This window comes from Emydura macquarii, unplaced genomic scaffold (genome assembly GCF_026122565.2).
Source record: "Emydura macquarii macquarii isolate MOO-44397 ecotype Brisbane River unplaced genomic scaffold, CSIRO-AGI_Emac_v2 contig_3348, whole genome shotgun sequence".
Taxonomy (NCBI): Eukaryota; Metazoa; Chordata; order Testudines; family Chelidae; genus Emydura; species Emydura macquarii.
The window spans coordinates 1,846,141-1,861,339 of record NW_027133485.1 but is presented as its reverse complement, the minus strand read 5'-3'; the positions used below and the strand labels follow the sequence as shown (position 1 = coordinate 1,861,339).

The 15,199-nt window shown below is 47.9% G+C and overlaps 1 protein-coding gene across 1 annotated transcript in view; it reads right to left on the bottom strand.

Moving 5' to 3' along the window:
* GRIK3 (glutamate ionotropic receptor kainate type subunit 3) overlaps positions 1-15,199 on the bottom strand; it is a 201,227-nt gene that overhangs the window by 18,767 nt on the left and 167,261 nt on the right. Inside the window, exons 11-12 of the mRNA XM_067533963.1 lie at positions 11,451-11,674; positions 1,155-1,273 (exon numbers count right to left, since the gene is read on the bottom strand). Coding sequence (XP_067390064.1) covers positions 1,155-1,273; positions 11,451-11,674 — 343 coding nt within the window. The remainder of the gene's footprint in view (positions 1-1,154; positions 1,274-11,450; positions 11,675-15,199) is intronic.

The window sequence follows — 15,199 nt, the reverse complement described above, 5'->3', positions numbered from 1 at the left end:
GGGTAGAAGAGCACGGCACAAAGCGGGAGCTTTTTATAATGAGCAGGATGAAGCCGGGGGTCTCTGCTGACGGCACAGCTGGCAGCAGTGCTTTACACATAGTCCTGGTGGAGTCACTTACTCCATCCTGCATTAGCTCAGCCTGTCTTACCGCAGGGCAGGTGCTTCACTAAATCAATTACAGAGGCTTTGGCAGTGGAAACCCTTCTGGTTTTGATCATTCAGAGCAGAAAGTGAGTGCACTCCTGCCTCCCCCCTCCTGAGGGGATACAGTGAAAAAGAATAGGCTGGTCTCGGTTCCGTGAGCACAGAAGACTCCTCCAGATCCCAGCATCCTCTGACAGATGAGGAGCTGGTTAGGCTTTCTTGGAGAAGCATCTGGATTCATGTCCCGGGCTGGGTTAGTTCTGCCCCTTGTTTTTGCCATAAACACCCTTCCTCTCCACTTCTCCACCAGCTACACAAAAGCAGTGAATAGATTTCTACAAATAAAATGACAATCATGGCGAGTGAATAATGCCTTACATAGCTGCCAGGACCCTCCGGTACTCCAAGTCATGGCTGGTTTCCATTGATTAGATTCATTCCACTTAGGCGTTTATCTCATTATCCCCTTTCTGGCCTTGTTTGCACTAGGCTGACTGGCACACGTGCAGCTGGAGAATGCAACCTCTCTAGCCCTCTCAGGAGAGTTGCTTCTATCTGCGCTAGCCACGTGTGTATGGTACATCTCAATCACAAAGAATAACAGGAGAGACAAATGCTTCACACCACGGTGGATACCCTGGGCAGTAAAACTGTCAGAGGAGAGCTATCTTCCAGTTCCTGCAGCTAACTGCTTACCAGCATTGAGACAAAAAGCCGGTGTTGACAAGCACTTCTGTAATTGTTAAGAGACAAACTCCACAATTTCAAAACCAATGTCTGTGCTTGTCAGCGCGCGGTGACATAGCTCCTCTCTGCTGCTCTGCCGCCGCGTGACAGCCGGGGCCTCGGGCTGCCACGTTACTCTTTTTGCTACTGTCGGTTGTTTTTGACAAGCACAACTACGTTGGAATAACTACGTTGCTCCTGTCAAAAACCACGCGCCAAACAAAAGCTCTCTCGGCTACAGAAATAGCGGAGGGGGCAGGGGCAGGGGCAGCCAGTCGTACCTTGCTGCATTAGTGCTCCTATTCCAAACCAGAAGCTGTTGAGCAGGGTGAAGTTATTCTCCACGATGTCCGATCCCGGGTTGCAGGGGTGAGCGTCGTACCACTCGTACGGGCTGAACCTGGCGGCACATGGAAAGCAGGAACTTGTTATTTGGGATGCTGTGTGAGGAGGGCCCCATGGACCAGGAAAGGCAAAGCTTTAATGCACCTGGAGCTGCTCTAGGGCGCCCTCCGACCCCTGCGCTTTCTCAGTCTCTTAAACCAAAAGACAAGCTGGGCCAAGAATTTCTGATGTGGCGAGTGGTTTGGGGAGCCTCAAGTTCTGGGAGCCCAGGTTGAGTCCCATGGTAAAGAGGCCCTGCCTGCTCAGCGCCCAGCCCCTTTCTGGCGTCTCAGGTTGGGTCCCCACAGTCACCAGCCACTTTTGGAAATTACGGCAAAGGACTTTTCAATCACACACAGTCAACAGAAGCACGAGGCTGACAGAATGGAATGAGACCCACACACTGGAGCTTCTCTCACACCTCAGATGAGAGAGACACTTCCGTAATGCAGGAGCAAATGGCTCTTCTATGTCCACTGAACAGACGCTGTGCAGCTATTTTTCAGCATCATCATCTCCTGCAAAGCACAATATTTCAGGGGACTCTGGGGAGCTCCTTCCATCCATTGCAGAAACACAAGTCTCTCCGGGTGGGCGCAGGAGCACATTCTGTGGAAACCCATGCAGCCTCGCAACAGAGGTAGAGAGCGACTGCATCTCTCCCACTAGAGTTATCCCTTTTCCTCCTAGAATAACTTTGCTGCCAAGCCTTGCCCACATTACTAAAATATACCATGCCAACTGCTATTGTTCCCCCCAAAGCAATTATAGCACACCTGGTGCCCCAGCACAGCTCTGCTCAGACTGGTTTGCAAGACTGCTAAATGCTACTTGGAGAAGATTATGCTTCAGCTCAACAGGGCCAAATACTGATTAGTTCAGAACTGTTTTAGTGCCAGCGGGTGCCAGATGAAAACGCTGACTCAGTGTCCCACAGTGCACCAGTGGCTTTGCAAAATCTCCCAGAATGCTCTGCATCAGAGAGCTGTACTGGTAACTGTAGGATAGGTACTTCAGGTAAGAGAGGAAGGAAGGAATATACAAGATGCTCCAAGTCAGCACCTAGCAATCTGGGGAAGCATAACTTCTCTTCCCCGTCTTTGGGGTAGATCTGCAAAGACTTACTTGCAACTGAGCTGAGCTTAACACAGCAAATACCTGCTGAGCCAGGGGAGGCTGTAGTGGGCTACTTAACAGAAGCACTGCGTAAAGACCCAACAAATATTGCGGCATGTCTCGGCTTCAGCACTGTGCAGCCACAGTGCAGGTGGTGAATGAAGGAGTCTGTTAATTGCACGGGTCTGTTCTCACGCCTAGCCCATCAGTTTACAGACAAAATCAGCAACGTGTTGCACGGTCGACTCTCTGTACAGCAGTCACAGCTGAAAACCCTGCCTAAGATGGATGGTGCTCACTCAGCCAGGATCCTGAGGGGACTCCGTCAGGAGAGACGCTAATATTTTTAGAGCTGTTTATCCACATTTTCTAAGAGTCCCAAATTTTGCAGAGTGATTAAATTAAAGACATAATTGGTGTAATTGCTTTTGAACCAGACATATTAATTATTATCAGCTCCACTTCCTTCGGAAGTCCCTGTAGCTTCTGCCTCAAAACCTCAGCCCACAGTTTGTATTGACAGGTTTTTTTTAAAAAAACTTGTAATTCTCCACCAGGTGCTGTGCTCTGCAGGGAGTTGCATGGCGTATCTTCAAGTGGAGAGGGACAGGTATCTTTGGGGGATGGGGGAAGGGGAATTCAGACTTTAGCACTGAAAGGGACCTCATCACAGTGCTTTTGCAGAAAGTGGCACATCTTCATCTTCGCACGTATAGAACATTCTATTAAAATTGGGAAATTAAAAGCTAGACTGAACACAGCACTAGAAAATATTCTGTAGGGAACAGTCCAGAGGTATGGACTCAATGCGACATATCAGGACTTTCATTTGTAAGATTCTGTGAAGTATAATTTTGAGTATGTTTGTGCTGGTGAAAGGGAGCAGATAGATAAATCCATCCATTCCTCCATGTTGGGACATTATTTTTTTCCCCTGTGAAAAATTGCAATGACAGTTTTTTGTTCTCATCAGAACATTTCTTCAATGTTTTTGAGGGTTTTAACTGAAAATCTGACATCTGACATTTTTCGGCAACTGAAAAATAATGATATTTTCCCCCAATTATAAAGCCTTCAAAGATAGATGAAAATAGAATTATCGTTAATTATTATTATTATTATTATTGTTCTTGGAAACTTCTGTTTTGTCGAAAATGTTGTGATAAAGAACTTTACCCATCGCTGTTTTCCAGGGAAAGCAAATTCCTCCCACCATGTTCACTCAACAGCCACATTCCCCTGCCCTGCCCTACTAAGGTCTCTCAGTCCCGACCTGCCGGAGCCACGCTTGGGGGGACATATATCTCCATGACCCATTGAATGCTAGGGATCTCTGCTAAGACTGTCAACAAAGGGACAAGTGCTGTCAGTTTTGGTGGGAGATTTTTGTGCCAGGGACCCCTGTCATGAGGCCACCAAATTACTTCACACAATGTTACTGAACTATCAGTCACTGCCAGGTCGCACTTGAGACAAAGGATGATCTTGACTCTGGAGGTCTGTGTTCAATTTCTGGCTCTGCCACAGACCTGCTGCATGACCCTGGGCAAGTCACTTTCTCTCTCTGTGCCTCAGTTTTTTATATGTAAGATGGGGATAATATTCCATCCTTTCTCTCCTTGTTGGTCTGGTCTATGTAGATTGTGAATTTATTGGGGGCAGAGGCTGTCTCTTCCTAGTGTTTGTACGGTGCCCCGTGTCCTGCTTCAGGTCGAGCACTGCAATAATAATGGTCTGTCTAGGTATCGATCGGTCAGTCCCATTAGCCATCCAGCTGCCTTCTGCTTGTTACAGAAAATGACAAAGGAAGACAAAATTGTACTGAAATCAAACTCGGCTTTAAATACTGCCCACTTCTCTAATGGCTTGGGCTCAAGATTGCCAATGCTTTAAACTGGGAGTATATAAAATATAGTGAGCAAGCCATACCTATTGACTAAAGCCAGAGTTCAAGAATTAGAAACTTTCTCAGGCCGCCAACTGTAAGAATATAAAATGGAAGGGGAAATGGGAACATCAAATGAGCCCAACAAGATGACACGATGAAGAACTTCAAGGTCTCTGAGTGAGAACCTCGTGGTGCTGCTCAAATTACAGAGAAATATTCAGGAGACTACAAAGCAGCAGCAGTGACTTCAGTGCCTGAAAAGGCTCATCGGACCATTAAAGCAAGAGAGACATAATGAAGGCATTCGGGGGCTCATTCATTCCTTCTAGCTGGAGCCGTAATAAAGGGGGGCTGCTAAGGGTTCTCTGTGGGCAGGCTTTCCTCCCCCCCCATGCGAGGACCAGGTTTCAAGTGAAATGTTTCATGAGAAGAAAATACAATTATTTTTTGGTCTTTCTTTGCAGGGAAGCATTTCAAAGAAGGCTCAAGTAGAAAGCACGGATCTATCACAAAGTACTTTGAGTCTAAATTGCATCTCCAGAGAAGTCTCTCATAGATGGCATGGCCCCTGATAGGATTAAAATATTAAAAAAGCTCTGTGCATGATCTCCTGATTAGTAGTAATTTGGGGATTGTGTGACTAAGATTAACAGGTGACAATCAGAAGGGAACAGCCGGCTGCACTGCTGGCTTGGATCATTGTACAAGTGTCAGCAAATTATCATCATGAAGCTGTTCTGTATCTCTGGCGTTTATGGCTTTTTGGGAAGCAGGGTGGTTAGAAGCAGTGGCCCCATCAAGAAGTCCCCGCGTGTGTTTTAAATGTCATTGACCTACAATGATAGCATCATCAGAGGCCCCTGGTGCCTAGTCTGGGCGGTGCGTGTCTTTGAATTACAGCTTAACTATTTGACTGTGCTTTTCTCCTGAGACTAGAACTTCCAGAGGCCTCACTGGGGTTGAGAGCAGGTATTGTTTCTATTACCTCTGGAGACCATAAATAAATCCCGCACTTTTCCCATGTTATCTCTCGCTCTCCATCTGCATGTGTTAATGGACCATTCCTGGACAACTTTAACCACATGAGATGCTAGAAATTCCTTAAAATGGCATTGGGGCAGAAGAAAATGGCAGGAGCAGAACCTATGAGTTAGAAAGAGGAGGAAAGAAGGAAACTGTAAGTGCAATGGGGCCTGTAAAGTATTGCACCCTTTAAGTAACTGGATGGGAAAAAATGCCATATTACATTGCAGCCATTGTGATGTGATTCAGGCATCAGTTTTGCTGCAAATCTGTACATTTTATCAGTGCAGACTAGACTGAAGGAAGCTGGATAGAAAGCGAGGGAACAGAAAATTATAAATGAAAAGGTGGGAAAGGAGGAAATGAATGTTAACCCATTTCAACACCCTGATTTGGGTCATGCAAAGTGGGACCAAACCTGCCACTTCACAATGGATTCACACTTCTCTGGGGCTGAGACCCTCCGCCCGAGGAGATACGGAAGCTCTGGCAATGGATGGCCAGATTAATTGGAGAGTTCAAGAGTTCAAGGTGCTCTGGTACAAGCCGATTGTCAGGCCAAGCTAAATGAAAGGAATGCCCTCAGCATTCTGGCCCTGGATTTGCAGTGCACTGCAGAGCACCCAGAACGTCACCTTTGTGATCATCGGGTAGAATTCAAGAAGGAGCAAACTGCGGCTTGAATAGTGAATGCTCCTGTAATCTCAGACCAAGCCGAGCAGAGACATAACTGGAAATGAAGCAGCACTGATGGTCCTGTCCTAATTAACTCTGGTAATTACTACCCTGATCCTTGCCATTCAGAGACATACATTGTTAGAACATTGCCACACTAGAAGATGATGAGGGCGATAGGAATAATTATTACATGTTATATTAACAGCAGCCAGGGCTCTTTTGGATGTCTGAGGAGAGCCCATTTCAGCTAGGGTTCAGTCCCTGGAATGGGCCGGGAATGCTCCTGATGGCTGTTTTAGCTCTTTTCAAAAGCAAAGCCATTTTTATGAGTTCCTGAAACAAAAAGACATTCAAGACATTTCCTTTCCCCCCCACACGCAGACAGACCTCTGCAGCTTTCCACAATATTCCTTCAAGACTCTCCATTCACACAGACCAGCGTAAACAGCCCTATTAGCACTCTGCAGCAACCCTACAATAACAAACCAGTGCACTCAGTCACCCCAGTGCTCCAAAGCACCCTTTCATCCAATGCAGCTAAGAAATGCCGTGGAGCAGCAGAACTTGGCATAGACCAGGGTAGCATGGCTGGGGGATCTGCTCTTCCACTTGCTCATTCAGCATGGCATGCCCAGGTCAGGTCATTCTAGCCCAGACTCCCAGAAGAGGTTAGTCTGAAACGGGGAGTTTGCTCAGGGAACCAAAGGCTGCAATCAAAACTCTCATTTGTCAAACAGGCAGAAAAAAACAGAATTAACGTGGCTCTAGCTCCGTCCCTTCGCGGATCTCAGAATGCGTCAAACGTTGTTACCGCTTGATGCCTCGCATGCGCAGGATTCAGATCGTCCTCTTTCCTGTGGCGCCACAAAAGGAAACCAGGCCTGAGAGGTACAAGTGGCCTGACCCAGGCCCCCAAGCAGAGCCACAGAGAACTCAGCTCTTCTGATTCCCCGTCCCCTGCGTTGGCCACACGCCCCAGGAGATCAGAGCGCTCAGATCCTTCCCCATCTATCGTGGCAGGGCAGCCACCAAGAAAGTGGCAGCAAATGAGAGAGAAGCTGCGAGAGAGCTCCCCGCTTTGGAGTGCAGGCACAGGCTTGTTTGTGTACAGCAGATGCTGCAGCAGCTGCCAAAATCCCCCATCTAGACAGTGACCGGTTCCCCCTCCAGTGGCAAGCAGGAGCAAGTGCATTTCACTGGACAATGGCAATCTCAAAACTTTATTCTGCATGAGACACCCGTCAGCCTTTGCAGAACACAGCTGCTGAGTGCATACGCCCCTCTTGATAAGACAGAGGTTCTACAGCCGGGCTATGCCTTCGGTGTGCGTTGGGTAGGCAGACCCATCCATTTTGCAGCACATCGTTTGGCTCAGTGCAAGGATCATTCTGATTTTCCTCTTTGTAAAGGTCAACTCCCGAATTCCCTTTCACCTGTGGGTGACCTTGCAGTTCGTTTCCAGTTTCCTTTGCGCCTTTCATCACAGTTCATTGAAAAGGTTTTTTCTGTTTTAGGTTTAATCAATGCATTTTAAAATGCCTTGAAAGGAAAATCAGGATGAGCTTTAGGGATTTTTTGGTTCCCACTGTGAAGAAGGAAAAACAAACTCAGAACTCTGGATTCTAATTTCAAACCACACAAGAAATCAAATACACTATGTCAACAGAGTCCATCTAGCAACGTTCTGCATTGTTAACAGAGACAGAGAGCAGACTACTTCGCTAATCATAATTAGCCTGTGTTCATCTTCCCAGATGAACAGCTCATTCCTTGCTAAGTATCTGGTAGCTTCTCTCTCTGATGCTGCAAAACTGCTAAAGATCTTATCCTGCTTCCAGAAGGATCAATGGCAAAACACCCACTGACAACAGTCGGTCCAGGATAGAGCTGTAAGAATACAATTCTGCAGCTTGCTAGTGCATGTTCTGTTGCTCTTCAGCCATGCCACCCAGGTGCGGTGAGGCTACCAGATCCCCGGAGCAAAGCACTGCAAAGCTCTGGTCTAATTAAAGTCATTGGGATCAATGTGTGGGGTACAGAGGTGAAAATGAACAGACTGAGCTATGCAGGAGGTCAGACTAGATGGTCTAATGGTCCCTTCCGGCCTCAAACTACACAGCTATAAAAGCGGTATTGGTAATTCAGCAGCTGGTGTTCTCTTCTCTGGGTCTACCTCTATAAGCTTCCCCTGCAGTTTCAATTAGATACTGTATAGAATGGAAGATATTCCAGGAAGTGAATGACTGGTGCGTTATGTTGCTATGATCCTCACCCTCCCATGATTTGTAGCTACCTATGGGATGAAATTCACCAGCTGTTTATGAATTCTCTAACAGGATTGACTCATAACATCCCCTTTGGATCTGGCCCCACATTTTGTGGTTGGGTCCATGGCTGTGTTGTAAATTCCTTTGGTACGATTGCAGGCGGAGGGCGTTTTATAAACTTACAATCGTTGTCATTTTTGACCTCATGTGCAAGATTCCCATTGAAGTAAATTGTGGCTCAACATTTGAGTTAGTGTGGGAGTAGAAGCCAGAAACTACTGAATCCTGACCCCGCTTCTGCTACTGATTTGTTGTGTGACAGCCGACAGGCCTGAAAAATGGTTGACAAATGGCATTACATTTCCATGAAAAAAAAAAATGGATTCTCTGTCCCCCTCCCAAAAATCTGAATTTCATTTTTTAAAAGCAGCTCTGCCCATTGCCTCATCTGCAAAATGGGGACAATGTTAGGAATAATGATTACCCTTTGTTATCTGTATTGCAGCAACTCTATCATGGACCAGCACCCCAATGTGCTAGATGCTGTACAGACAAAGAGGCAGTGCAGAGTGATGTGAAGCTGTGAAAGGTTAGGTCCTTTCTAAGTATTGTCACTGGATAAAGGACTGGGAAGGAGAACAGTTCTCATAAGTGTAAACCTTTGACTTACCCTCAAAACACCTCGGGCCTAGGCATGCCTTTTGCTTTCAGTGGAGTTACTATTGATTTACACCAGTGCAAGAAGAATCAGTTGCTTCCCCAGTCCAGATGTTCTGGAGAGAACAAATATTTTGCCTGCTAAGCAGAGTTTGCTTTGACAACTGCTGTATGTGTAATGAGGATATTACACGCGAAACCCAGGTAATCGTTTCTAAATGCTGCAGAGAACCCAGGAGGGTTGCAAATTGCAGCAGTGCTGGAACATCAGGGTTAGTGGATTCTGGTTACTGCAGTTTGATAATTAATCTCTGCTTTGAATTTTTGATTGAAATGTCAGTGGATTAGATGCAGGCTGCTCTTTTTGAAGGAGGCTTTAAGGAGAATACCATTCCATCCATCCCAGGAAGCAGTTGGGCACTAGGGCCTGCCCAGAGAGCTGGCGCAGACCCAGGTGCTGGAGATTATATGGGGAGATTTTTCAAGGCACAAATGGCAGTGAGGTGCCTAACGCGCAACAGGAGTCGGGCACCTCACTGCTATTTGTGCCTCTGGCTGGTCTCTAGGAGACAGATGGTCAACGGCTTAGCGCAGGAAACGTAGCCCATCAGAATAACATCAGGAGGGCATGGGGAGCCCTTCTAGATACTGGGAAAAACCCCCACAGCATCTCCATCATCCTAAAGGCACCAGGCAGCGAGGCACTTGAAAAGCACAGCCACAATGGAGCAGGCTGCTCTCCATGCTCCCAATTTAGGAGCTTTGAAATGATAAACAGCAAAGTGTGGCCATAATAGCTCATTTATGTGGTGCATTAAGCACCCCTGAGGACCCTTCAGACAACCAAAACAAGGCTGTCTCTGCGTCCCATAAATATGGATGAGTGGCAGGCAAAATGGAAGCAAAGCCATTACAAAACGACTCAATTAAGGATATTAATCAAAAGGAGAGGGAGGGCTAATGAGACTAGTGCCTCCGAGAGAGACCTTCCTGTTGCATGAAGGGCCCACAAGCGTATGTATGGGCCATCGTCCAATGGCAGGGCCATGGATGCTTTGCTTGTGTACACTCTGAAGCGGCTCCAGACTGTGCATCTCATCAAACAAAAGACTGTATGAAATTAATAATGCATGCAAATGTATGCAAATGTTGCTGCTTTTAAAGTTAGGAATGGGTTTTAAACAGGAAGATTAGCTGCATGTTAATTTTGCAAACAGACACATTTTCAGATACATAGCAACGGGCTTCCCATTGTTGTGCTATGGGGAGGGTTGGAGGTTTTGCTGGTAGAGGGTTCGGAGACAGAAGGAGAACATGCTTTGGGCTAGGGGGAGATTTGTGTCTCGAGAATGGGACTGCTTAGAGAGATGAAGGAGCGGTGATATGCAAATGGCATATTTAGTAATGGAGGGTACAGGGAAAGTAAATCAGGTGCTCCCATTACCCTTCATCACAACTAGGGCACATTCAATGAAACAGAAAGGCCATGCTTTCTTTTTGTTTTTAAACAAAACACGTAATTGCCTGAGGAACGTATTGCCACAGCATGTCATTGGGGCCAAGAAAATTCAGAAAAGGCGGACACACGAGAACACCCACAGCTGCTTTCAGTAGGGTAAAACAAACATTGGGAAGGCTCTAAACCAATCTCTATCTAATGGGGGTTGCAGGAACTTCTGCTATGGGCAGCGAGCCCAGCGTTTTCACGACAACGTTTCTGGCTCCTCTGTCTGACGCAGCTGGCCCATGTTGCGACAGGACACTGGGCTAAATGGGCTCATCCCATCTGCCAATTCTTGTGTTCCATGGCTGTTGATTTCCATTTAGAAAAGCAGCACTTTTAGGCCCTGCTAGACCCTACAATAACAAAGCAATGTGCACAGCGTGATACCACCACCAAGAAATCCTGCCCTAACTGGCTAGCGTGGTCAGCCCTAAAGCTGATAGGAGAGTTTACCGTATAATAACAAACCACAGTGCCTCGCCCCAGTGCTCACAAATGACTGACCCTACAATAACAAACCAGCGTGTATAGAAGTAATCATCAACCCTACAATATCGAAGCATGCTTATCTCAGTGAGTGACCCTACAGTAAATAAATAAACCCCACCCCCAAACAGCAGACTGGATTATAATTTCACTCACAAAGTAAATTAGCGTAAATCCGTTGATTTTACTGGATGCAATGGTGTGAAACCAGCGTAAGTGAGATCAGAATTAGGCCCCCGGGAGCAACCCAACAGGACAATAACAAACCATGTATGCTCTCTATGAATCATGTGCAACCCTACAATAACAAAGGATGCTCAGACTGGTGCTCCAGTTATCCCTCAGCAAGAAAGGGAAAATAAACAGTGCATGCAGTCTGACGATCATGAGTGACCCTACAATAACTAACCAACCTGTCTCTGTGCAGTGGAAGGAAAGTAAAAGGACAGGTTTAATTTTCAGGCTCCTCGGGGTGGGACACCAAGCAGCAAAATGGATCTGAACCCGGCAAAGGGTCTGGGAGCAAGGCAGCAAGCGTGGTGGTCGGAAGATGCAGCCTCGAAGCGCCCCTTACCTGGCTATGACAAACAGCACGCAGCTGACGCCCAAGTAGGCGAGGAGAATGTACATCCAAATGTCAGGAGACAAGGGGTTGAGGAAGGAAAACACACTGGGGTTGGTCCCGTTGGGCTTCCGGTAGAGAATGCTGACCCCCAGGGTCATGAAAGGCTTGGAGAAGTCGATCGCTTTCTCCCGGACGTGGGTGATGGTGAGAGGTGCAACGGCCAGATCAGCTTTCTGTGCGGAGAGAGAGACAGGGAGAGAGACGCCGTTAGACCCCAAGGCACTTCCATCCCCACCTAAGCATGCAGCCTCCTCTGACGGGCTGCCCTCCTAGGCACCTGCCCTCACTGCGCTCAGGGCAGGGGAGAAGCCTCCCAAATGGAAGGAGCATTGGTAAGTGTTCGGTAAACTTCACTGTAATGTTTATGCCAGGTTGAGGCAGGCCTGGCCTTCCTGGCTTCAGCCCAAAGCAGAAACACACCAGTGCCACAAGATGGGCTGTGCTTTTCCTCCAGCCCGAGGAAGGAGATACCAGGATCTTAGCAATCAATGTGGGTCTTTGGCCTAGTGCCACAATAATCAATTTATATCGACTGTGGGTCTGGCCCAAGGTTCGCAGATCCAAGGAGGCATCAGAACAGAGCAAACGCTAAACATTTGGAGATTCATGCCTCAGCGCTTCAACTCAGCTCACGGTGAAACTCACCAGGGCCAGTCCACAGGGGCCCACGCCGCCCAGTTATCACCCCGCGTGTGGGATTCAGACACATCACAGCACAGCACTCAAAGCACAGGCAGCTGAAAGGCCAGGTGGAAAGGGCGTTTCAAGTAGCGGGGAGAGATGGAAAAAAGCATATAGACATGAGGGGGAGGAAGAAACGCTCTTTCCCCTGGTCCATGTGTAGACAGGCCACTAGTTTATTACTGCTCATTTGTATCACAGCAGCATCTAAATTGAGACTCTGACTGGAATCACAGTGAGAGAGAGTCCCTGCCCCCAACAGTTTGCAATATAAATAGGCACAGTTGGGAGGGGAAACTGAGGCACTGAGACCAGACGTGACTTGCCCAAGTCTCACAGAAGGTCAGTGGCAGAGGCAGGAATAAAGCCCAGGCCTCCCCACTCCCAGCCCAGTGCCCTAGTCACCAGGCCATACAGCCTCTCTGTTACAGTCACTTGGGTTCTCAGCACAGGTTGCCTGGAGACTAGAACTTCAACCAGCCAACCCCAGGCAGGCTCCTTTTCCCAGAGGGGGTGATCCTGGGTGGTGCTGAGCGCCTTCCAATCCCACTGCAGTTGCCATGCAGAACTGGGCCCAAACCAAGGGCAGAATTCTAATCTTGGACTCTCAGGGCAGATCAACTCTGGGATTTTCCTCTCCCTTGGCGTGCGATATGTCAGGAGTAGTCAGCTGCTGGAGGAAGAGGAGGAGAAATCGGCCCCCAGTGCACCTTTTCACCCTGTGGAGCCTTGCCTGCCCCTCTGGTTGTGTGTCTGTCCATCCATCATCTATATCTGTCCTGGTTCTCACACCAGTGCCTATGGAGACCATACAGTAATCATCATCATCAGAAATAATCTCCATAGCAACAGGATCCTTCTGATGCCCTCAGGGCACCATGCCCAGCACTCGGAGAGGCAAGCAGTTTGTGCGGAGAGATGTATTTGTGATGCAGCTTCAGTTTCTTAGGCTTCTATTAATCTCAGCGAAGCCAGGGGGACTCCTTCCTTTTAATTATGCAGTCTACCCCTTCCCTGCCCCCTCCGCCCCTGCGCTCCCGCCTTGGCTCCAGCTTCGTGATCTCTTTCTTCAGCCCGTTTGTTTTCCCCTTAAGGATGCTAAGAACCCACTGCCTTCGGGAGGGGTGGAGGCTTCCATTCGTGTGGCGTGGGGGTACTTCTGCCCAGGAGCCCCAGGAATCCTGGTGGCAGCTCTGACTGCACAACTGCTATGTTCCTGCTCACCGGATGTGGGCAGGGCTGCTCCTGGTAGCTCCCCTGAGCAGGGTCCCTGCTGAGTCTGCAAAATGTGTGTGTGGGGGGAGGGGATGACTCCACGTAAGCTGGACCCACGTGAGTTTTAAGGCCTCCCTGGGAGTCTAGCTAGGGCTGAGAAGCTTCCCTGAGACCAGACCTTCCCGGGCTCTCCCGTTGGGTCAGTGCTGACGGTTCTCTTGGTGTGGTGGTCCCCAGGGCATGGCACTTGCTCGTTTCCAGTGTATCCATCCTTCCCTGCGATCCCTCGTGTCCTTCCTCAGTCAGCCATTGTCTCTGGCCCTCTCAGGCCTCGTGGAATGTAGCTGCTTCACTTTGGCTTTTGGCGCGTCAAGCGTTTTTATGCTGTTGAGTTCCGGTCCGCATTCAGGACTGGGTCAAAGCCGCCCGAAGTCAGTGAGATTCTCTTTACCTACAATGGGCTTTGGATTAGGCCTCCAGTTCCCAGGGCGTGGACCATTTGTGAATCAGGCAGATCCCAGAGATGAATTTTACAACATCCGAAGAGATGGCTGTGACCTTGCCGCCTGCAGCAGAACACTTAACAACCAGAGATTTCAGTCTGCTGCAGATGCAGCCTACCCAGAAGCCATATTTTTTGCCTTTCATGTCAATGTTGCTTCAAGTACAGAAAGTCACAGAGGGAGGCCACCCAGAAATGAAGTAGCAGGAAGTAATATTCTAGCAGCATGAGGTAAAGTGTTCATTTTCTTTCCTCACAGTCGACTTCATGATGAAATGTGATAGGCTCTCTATGGAAACCCCAGAGAGTCCAAGAAGTAACAGGGCTCCAGGATGCTGGTGGGCATGTCTCAGTGCTACGTGTGAATGAACAGTGGGGCACTTTGTACTATGCTTTTGTTCCTCACGTCTTATTCAAACACTCCCAGTGACAGGCTTCTGCTAAGTCAGATGAAATTCAGAGTACAGGGCGTGGGTACCACCCAATGTGTAAGTGGGGCTTCACACAGTCATAGCTCTTCTGTTGGCCTTCTGCACAGGGGTAAAATTGCCTTTCAGTAAAACCAGCCTTTCCAACCATCGAAACTATAAGTACCCATATGGCTTATTAGGGTGCAAAGTCCTAAACTTTTCTACAGGTTTGGTTTGGGTAATGTGCCTTATTGCCTGTACATGCATTCAGAGTTCATGCAGGCACCTTTAAAACAAATATAAATAAATACAGTGAAGCCAGCTGGCTGAATGGCAAATCAGTTCAAATCAGATGCAAAGAGCCCTGAAGCTCAAACCGGACAGAAACGGAACCTTTGGTCAGGGCTCAGAGCAATCCCTTATTTATTTATTCTGGGTGTTGTCCATCTCCCTCTTTCCTGGTTTCTGACTTTAAGCAGAAATGCCAAGATGCCACACAAAAGTCTGTTCTTGATATTCCCAGCTTGTCTTAGGCTACAAGCTTTGTAGGCAGTGACCCTCCATATATGTATGTACAGCACCTAACATAATGGGGCCCAGAAGGCCTCTCAGCAGTACAGTAATACAAAGGATGATGATAAACAATGAGAGGAGAGATTTTTCAGAAGCACCTAAGGGGTAGTGCACTGAATTGCACTCTAGCTGAACTCAAGGTCAGGAGGCCCCATGGCAAACAGTCCAGCATGAAGCCAGAGAAGCATTTAGGTGAGTTTTGAGCTGCTGAGCTAAACTCTGAACCTGTCAAGGTTTGTCTGTCACAAGCTCTGTTCCCTTTGGACTCTTCTTGGTCTCAGCCTAAAAAAGAGGGTGAAGTTTGAAATCCACCCCGG